The sequence below is a fragment of the Botryllus schlosseri genome, chromosome 11, assembly GCF_051294905.1.
Source record: "Botryllus schlosseri isolate E-star chromosome 11, Bs_hap1, whole genome shotgun sequence".
NCBI lineage: Eukaryota > Metazoa > Chordata > Ascidiacea > Stolidobranchia > Styelidae > Botryllus > Botryllus schlosseri.
In genome coordinates this window covers 6,785,346-6,793,660 of record NC_137246.1, presented here as the reverse complement: position 1 = coordinate 6,793,660, position 8,315 = coordinate 6,785,346, and the positions used below count along the sequence as shown (strand labels likewise).

Sequence of the window (8,315 nt, the reverse complement as noted above, 5' to 3'; positions counted from 1 at the left end):
GAGAATCGCGGGGTGAATAGAGTTGCTTTGAACTTTTTATTTGTGATTCAATATGACGTGAACACAATTCCAATAAATCCGATCGCAAAACAAGCTTGATCACGATTCCTTCCTTTCATGTTACGGGAAACGTTACCGCAAACTATGTGTTCATAAGTAAAGTACGATTATCTTCACTGATGTAGCTACGTGATGCAATCCAAGAATCAGAGATGGCAGTCTGAGCCAGTGAGAGAATGAATGCCAGCTACCAAACTTCGTCTAATTACTTCGAGAGAACAACGTTGATGTGTAATGAATGAGAGAACTCTACATCAAGGATACGAAAATGAAGATTAAGTAGCCTACACAACCGTATGTATATATGACAGCACATGTCTGCAATCGTCAGTTTGTACTTTGGTCGAGCTGGGTGTCGGTCTTTTATATCTAGCATATTGAAACTGCATTTTGCGTATGATTGGAACTATGGAACTTATGAATATCATACTTCGTCAAGTAATTGGGCAAGGATAGCAACACTTCGTTTTCAGGGCAATTTACCTATTCCGGAGGAAGTGACACTATGTATTGAATGATGGGGTAGACCACACTGCATAATATATCTACATAAAGTTATGGTTACTGACATTTCGTTTATATTCATGAAATTATGTAATCTTGAACGTTGCCCTCACGACTTTTCGTAGAAACTACCGATTCCATAACTATATTGTTGCTCGCAGCTGTAAAACAATAATAAACAATGGGAAGCACTCGAAAGCTACTGTTTCACCAAAAAGAAGTGGACGACAGTGTCGGGACTTACGTTACAGACTATGTACTGGCTGCGGTTTGCTTCGTGATGGCGAATATATTGGTATACAAGATACTGAAAAATCGATTTGATAACGCTGCCAGACAAAACTCAACCCGCTCCAGCATTCTACCATGGTGTTGGCCGGGCAAGAATGTGACTCCCATCACGATGACTACATATTCTGCGGCGATATTTCAAATCTCATACGGATCCGTAGCGCTGTTCGGCGGCCTTCCGCATCAATACTTGCAACAGGTAATTATTTAAAAAAAAAAATTGCGATCGACTCCTTCAAGACCACGCAAAACTGCATGGGATCCCATAGATATAAACACGGTGCGTCCTCGAGGACGGGACGCCACATAATCGCATTACACTTAACAAACGTTAAACAACAGGACGTATTTGACGATCCGACATGTGTAAAACATAAACTCGAAAATCCTCTCCATAATAGGCCTACTCGAATAATGCGTGGAAATGTATGCAGGTATCTATATGTGTGTGCACAATGTAGAAAAAGTCCAATCTCCTAAATTATTAGCAAGAGCGTCGTACGCTCTCACTGACGTTAGGTTACAAAACACCAAAAAGAAGATAAGATCCAAATCTTTTGTTTGATAAACCACAAGAACAGCAATAATATAATATGTATTACGCCAGGGCCTACTATATAGTAGGCCCTGATTACGCTTTTATTGATGGAATTTTTGTATATTCTATAATAGCCTAATTACGTATATTAAATGTACAAGTTAGTATCATTAAGACTAGACCATGTCATACATATTTATATAACACGAATTCCATGTAATAACTGTTATAGAGGTGGCGCACAAAACCTGTGACGTGATAAGCGCCACTACCAAGATTTTACTATTACAAATAACAATAAAAACAACAACAACAACAACAACTAGTAGCAAGAGCTCACAAGATAGTTCCTATGCGCTATTTGTGCGCGTCTAAACGATGATTAGTTTCAATAACACTAAACAGCAACGGTAACTTTCGATTATGTCGAGTCATTTGAATCGAGCAAAATGAATTCCCAAAGTTTCACTTATCCCGTTTCATTCGCATTGCATGTTGATTTCTGCCAATATCAATATTGAGTAAAAGCGAGGCTTTTAGCGCGAAATTTGAAACATTCCATTCATATCAGCGTGGCGCTTAACAATACGATTAGTCGCGTCTGTAACCCTTGAGCACCACTGAAACGTCAACGGCTGGTGATTCATAAATTCTGAATGTCGAGGGTGAGTGAGGATCGCGTCGGTATCAATGGATTCTTGCTAAAAGTTTCACCATGGTTACGTCAGCAAATATAGAAAACCGGGAGGATGGCATATCTGAAAGCGCTGTGACAGTGCGAACTTGATTATGGTGGATAAGCGAACCGAATGTTGACTTTATTCATTACAACATTCGCTTTGGGTGTATGCGCAAATTGGCAGACGAACTGCAGTAGATGTAAGGCTATTGCAATGTTTAAGTAGTGATGTGAATATACTGTCGCAACTTCGCGCGATCTTTTGAAGTGCATCACGCCGATGCGAATGGTTATACATTGACCCTTGCAAATCGAACAAGACTTACCGTAATTTCGCATATCATATGCGATACCTTTCCGGTGGATTGCGTCACTACAAAAGTAAACGTTGCAGTTTTTCCGGTCACCAGAACAGTGACAAAATTACACTTCTATTAAATACTCCCAAACTTGCTCACGACAAACGAATATGCGCGAGAAAGAGAGTGCCAGTGTTCGACGCATAATTTCGGTAAGAAGCATGAAATAAACATACGGGCCTCAACAGAACCTAATTTCAGTTATTGCCATTGCTCCTATTGCAGTGGTTCCAACGTGGGCGATTTGGGCGGTCTAGGGGGTCGAAAATAACGAAGGAGGCGATATGGGGGCGAGGGCGCGATAAAACGGTGAAGTCAGAGAAATGACCTTTTTTCAGTCAACTTACGAAAATTTACCTGTAAAAGTGTAGTAATTTCGAAGTCGAGCCGAAAAGTTGACCTTTTTTTAGTCAACTCGCCGGTGATTACAGTTTGTATAGCCATTTTTCGGTTCCCAATTATTTTGGGGAGATGATCAGCGTGGATGAAAAGGGGGCGATGAGACGAAAAAGGTTGGGAGCCACTGTCCTATTGTGTTCGTATATTATTCGTCTAGCTGCGTAGCGGTTGCCCCTATTGTGACGCTATAACTGGACCAACTCGGTTAAGACATGGGCCTGGGCTTACAGCCTGTCAGTCAAAGAATGCTTTAGCCGTAAAAATATAATATTGGGTTTCGTGAAGTTCAACCAGATCCTTTCCCAACGCTGATGTTTGTTGACTTCTCCCACATCTGTTTTCTGGAAATCGTTATTCATAAATTGTTTGTTATGATCATGTCTGATACGATTACACAAATGCCAATTGGCGAGGTAGAATGTGATTGAAAGATAACTAAAAGTCGTTCCGACTCCTTCCTCTCTTTTCATTGCATCGCAATCTTGATTCGGTTTGAGAGGATGAAAATATTTACAAGCTGATGAAGATGAGGAGGAGGAGGATATTGTCGCGAGTCTATCATAATAACGTTCATTCCCAGCGATAAGAATAAACAAAAACAGAGTTTCCTCGCAGCAAGTACTGTCAGAGATAGATCTGCGCGACATGAGCTATGTAGCACCTGTGTTACTGTTCCGGTTATCAGTTACGCGATTCATTCAAGGCTCAACGTTGAAACATCAAGCGCTTGTCACTCAATGTGGTTCGCTATGCCGCAAACACTTAGAGCAGATTTGTTGCACTGATCGAACAGATTGCGAAATAAACTTTGTTGGCATAGTTTCGAATGTTGGCGAAAATATATGAGTGGCCGGACCAAATCATTAAATGAATTCCACCAGCATATACGCTCAGCATTAGATGTATCTAGAAGTTCTAGTTATCCCTGGCTCAGCATACATGGATGCGCTATGGGCGAGAGCTCTAAATACAGCGCTATTTTAACTTGTAGCCTATTAAACAATTTTGATCAGGTTATCGCGATACGAAAATCAATTCGGATTATCATCTGCGTGTTATTCATTCAAATAACTTAGCCAATATCGCCGTTTTATTGTAATACAAGATTAGGGTAATGTTCTAAAATATTTTGTCGGTGAGCTTTTCCAACTTTAGAATCATGCATTTCTCTACTTTTTCACAGCAAATGGAATCCGGGATGACATGGCTAATTTCATGGAGAATCGCCTCAGGCTTGGCCATCGTGTCGCTGTGCGCGATTTTAACCCATTGGGAACAGTCGGTAAGTATCTTGAGCCTGTTTATCAACACGAGCCAGCCGACCACAGTGAGTCAGTCTCGAGTGGTTACCGCAATCGTATAATAAGGTTATCAGTTCTCTGCGATAATCTCATAGATGCAAATTTTAATTCTAGTGCCAACAAGAGCATTTCCTGCGCATGCCTCTTCTGGCGCGAAAGATATTTTACATCGCTTTATACCTCACCGCGATAGGAGCATTGGTGATGAACTTCGTGCGTATTTCAAGTCCCAATGAACCCTACAACATCACTAACTTATACCTGGGATTCATGGGCGGTGAGTGAACGGTAGTTGATCTTTTAATGGGAAGTAGAACTACATCCCAGTTCCACTTCCGCTGGCGTTGCATTTTGTGCCATCTGAATTTCATTCTTGCGAAATTACCTTTTAGGAATCATGTTTTACGGATGGGCGATGCTTGCCTTGCTGATCAGAACGTTTGCGATTAGATGTAGAAATTCGCGGAATGTTACGAAAGGTATGTGGCAAGTACTTATTTGGATGAACTGTCTTATGTGTAATCAGTTTATCTCTTCTACGCGAAAACCATCAATTATTGTGCGTCTTGTTCAGGACACGAAGGTGGCACAAGATGGGACTTGGTTTTGCACTGCACAGGCGCGTTCATTATCGTTTCCGGAGGTACGTTTTTGTTTCCGATGGGTTGTACCCAAGAGTTTGATTTACGAAGGTGCATGATAGGCTACATCAACATCATAGTCTTCTGTATGTATGATACTTTAAATTAGGGATGGTGTGAACATCTGAAAGGTTCAGGTTCGTGTGAACGCGAACCTTTTTGAAAGGTTCTGTGTGAACGCGAACGTGAACCTCATGACGTCACGTGACGTCATATTGCTAATTCCAACCCTAAAAATCAGTGAAGTGATAGCCTATAATATATAAATGAACACGATACCTAGCGATAGCGACGATTCGGCCCACATAATGTCACAATGTTGAAGTACATATTGACGTTTTAAACGTCACCCAATGTATCAACTGGGTCAATCATATGATATAATAATATTATAAAATCACTATCTTCCGTCGCTTTGCCAACAATTCCGACGAGGACTTGTAAGGGAATATAAGCTCACTCTTACGCCTTAACGGTCTAGACCAGACCGGACGGCGTCTGATTGCTACGTTGATATTGAGCGGAGTGTAAAACGGGTTTTCAAACTTGCTACCGATATTACCCCATTACCAAGTTATACAGCAGTGACAACACCCCAATCGCACGGATTTGGTTTTCATGATACAATAAACATATGAAATCAAGATTGACTCGTACGCCTGCTAGATTTTTTACATCAGACAACAACATCAATTTCATTGATTGGTCAAATAAGCATCATTCGCTGACTACCTACATGAAGGCCTAGTGAATTTCGCTCTTGATGTTGTGTGATTGCGGGTTAAGCTCACAGCAGAGAGTCACTAAATATTCGCGAACGGAAAACTTGATATTTTGAGCAAACTTTTGTAACAAAGCAAGTAAATCTTTTGAGATTATCAAGGTGTATGCTCGTTTAGTGTTTATTTTTTCATGCTGCCAGCGCAATCCATAGAGTGGCCCGCAGTTGAAATGCAATAAATTTCAACCAAAGATGCGGTTATAACGAAGTGAAAATTGCAATATATGAAAAAGGTTCACAGTGCAGAACCTACCAAGGTTCGTTTGTGAACGTGAACCTCTAAATATCCGAGGTTCACACACAGAACGCGAACGTGAACCTCACGTTCACACCATCCCTACTTTAAATATATATGTCACAGACAATAGTCACAATACATGTTGTTCTATAATTTATACGCTGATCACAAGCATTCTGATTCTTTCAACCGTTCGAATGCCACCGACCAGCAAATCTGTCGTGTCAAGATCGTCAAAGCGGTGATCATGCTATCTAAAGAGTCATAGTTGTTTTCTGTTTATCAATATAATACTGGATGTTATCTTACAGGTATTTTCAGCTACATCCTCACGCCGGTTTGTTCAAAGTTGAACGCCCATGCTACCGGATGTCCCTTGCCCGATGAATTTAATCACAACGCCGTCATGCACCTCATGCACGCTCTAGCCGCTGTGACTTCGGGGCTCGGGGAGCTTTACGCCATCAACCGAAGAAGCAGAAATCGCCTATTAGAGATGGTTGCAACCAATACAGAGCTTCTGGTGTGAATTGAATACTTTGGGCGCAATGATTCCACTTGTATCAAAGATGCATGGCCTGTAGTATCAGTCTCCAGTGACCTGAAACCGTAAACACTGGTGACCCAGTTCCTGAGATGAATTCGATTCAAAATAAGGGATGAAATGCATGGAACGCGAGACATCATCCCATGATTCGGCGATCTCTGACAGTAACTCGCAGTGTACTGCAATATGTTATCTACATTGCCGAATTTGCACTCTATGGACTCCAATGAGATACTACCGTATGCTATATATCTCCTGGAAACATTTCGAATTCATTTATTTTTTACGATGCATGAAAATATACAAAATATTTATTGGAAAAATGACATTCTGGAAGATCTTGATTTGTATGGCGCGAGATAGTATTTATCGAGGAAGGACCGACACCATACTACGGTATAGTAATTGCCAAATCGAAAACTCGATTGTATATTATTGGCAAGGATATATCTTTTTAGAAAAAATGACCTTTATTGTTACTTTAATCACCTTATACTCAGTTTCTAACACAAGCTCACATGACAGTGGATCCTGAAAACCGCTGAATTATTTGAATTCCGATCACGGATCTCGTCATTCACACCTACAGCACACAGTACATGATTGGCCCATCACCTGTAAACACGTAACTCCGCGGTGTGGTGTTTGGATGTATAGATGGTTTCTGATCAAGCTAAAAGCTTATTATGAAAAGTCATACTTTATTCCAATCATTCGAGCAATGAATGGATCGTTCAGTCGTACAGGAGTCAACCGTATGCTTGCATTGTAAATTCAGTTACGTAATGTTAGTACGTTACACAATGCGACGCATGTGCGGTCGGGGACACGTAATCACGGTAACTGAGTTCACATAAAGTCAAGGTGGCTAGACGATGAAGGCATTAAAAAGTCTACGAACAAGGATGATAGACTATTCGCCTATCCACACGAAGGATGCTATCATCACGTGAAACAACTGATTGTCATGCTTGTGAGAGCGTATAGGGAGTATTTTTTCGTGGATGCAAATACATATGGAAACTATTTTTTGACAAATCAATCAAATCATCGCTTTCGAGAGGTGAAGCTGTCATCATGTATTATCATGGATTAGTTAGCAACTGTGATAGCGCGGATGCTGACAAGTCTCCCGAATTCAATGGAGATTGAACTTTGGTCGCCTTGATGTTGTCTGATTCACTACGCTGTTACCAGCAAACGCATCGGAATAAACCGGTATTGAATTCGATTTTTCTAATAACAAATCAAAATAGGCCTACATGTGAATTCGAGTGAAAGACTACTAGTATGGGCTGGATATTACTGAACCACGATCTGATATATCTATTCCGCCTATTGATGGATGCCATTTCGTTTGCATTGATTGGATTTTTATTATGTTCTATTCTCTTACTTTGAATTGTGTTTACAATAAGTCTAGCCAAAAGGTGCATGGCTGATTGATTGGTGATTTGATGAATGATCGTCTATGCTCCAAGACGTTTCGACTCCTTGCTATTTTTTTGCATTTATCGCAATCTTTCTGTGTTTTGAAATGAAGAACTGAACTGAACTGAACTGAACTAGCAATACAGAATTATGCAGTGCGCATACTTGGAAGTTAGACATCTCTATCCGCAGTTTCCCAAAGGAATGCTCAATTTTGGAAGATATACTTACAGAATAGATAAATGGTCCAGATTTTAGACTGATTAAGGAGTTCACGCTGGAACATACGATCACTTTGTGTTTCAGAAATATTGTTTACTACACCATGGCCAACTAAACTCAGTTTAGCGGGCCGTGACCACACATTGGTTTACCACACAACGGATGAAATGAACATCACGCTGTTTTTCAACCGTACCGAAAAACAGTACTCATAAGCGGCGTTGTCAGAAGTGAAAAGGCCCAATTCTCATGATTAGCATTCTCTCTAAATTTACTATATCAACTGGAAGTATCCTGGTTGTGTCAGTGTGTAGTCAAACTAAG

The 8,315-nt window shown here is 40.6% G+C and overlaps 1 protein-coding gene across 1 annotated transcript; it reads left to right on the top strand.

The window, feature by feature from the left end:
- The first annotated feature begins 394 nt into the window (after positions 1–394).
- Positions 395–6,661, top strand: LOC145450625 (uncharacterized). The gene is made up of 6 exons (XM_080329134.1): positions 395–1,054; positions 4,014–4,112; positions 4,246–4,408; positions 4,524–4,610; positions 4,706–4,774; positions 6,103–6,661. The coding sequence occupies exons 1-6, from the start codon at positions 746–748 to the stop codon at positions 6,318–6,320; spliced, it is 945 nt and encodes a 314-aa protein (XP_080185260.1). The 5' UTR covers positions 395–745; the 3' UTR covers positions 6,321–6,661.
- The last annotated feature ends 1,654 nt before the right edge of the window (positions 6,662–8,315 follow it).

What these genes read in the sequence shown, in the direction of transcription:
- LOC145450625 (XM_080329134.1), top strand. Translation starts at nt 746, where the DNA reads ATGGGAAGCACTCGAAAGCTACTGTTTCACCAAAAAGAAGTGGACGAC. An exon ending in TAACCCATTGGGAACAGTCG is followed by an intron (nt 4,113 to 4,245) that starts GTAAGTATCTTG and finishes TTTTAATTCTAG; the next exon opens with TGCCAACAAGAGCATTTCCT. An exon ending in GTTCATTATCGTTTCCGGAG is followed by an intron (nt 4,775 to 6,102) that starts GTACGTTTTTGT and finishes GTTATCTTACAG; the next exon opens with GTATTTTCAGCTACATCCTC.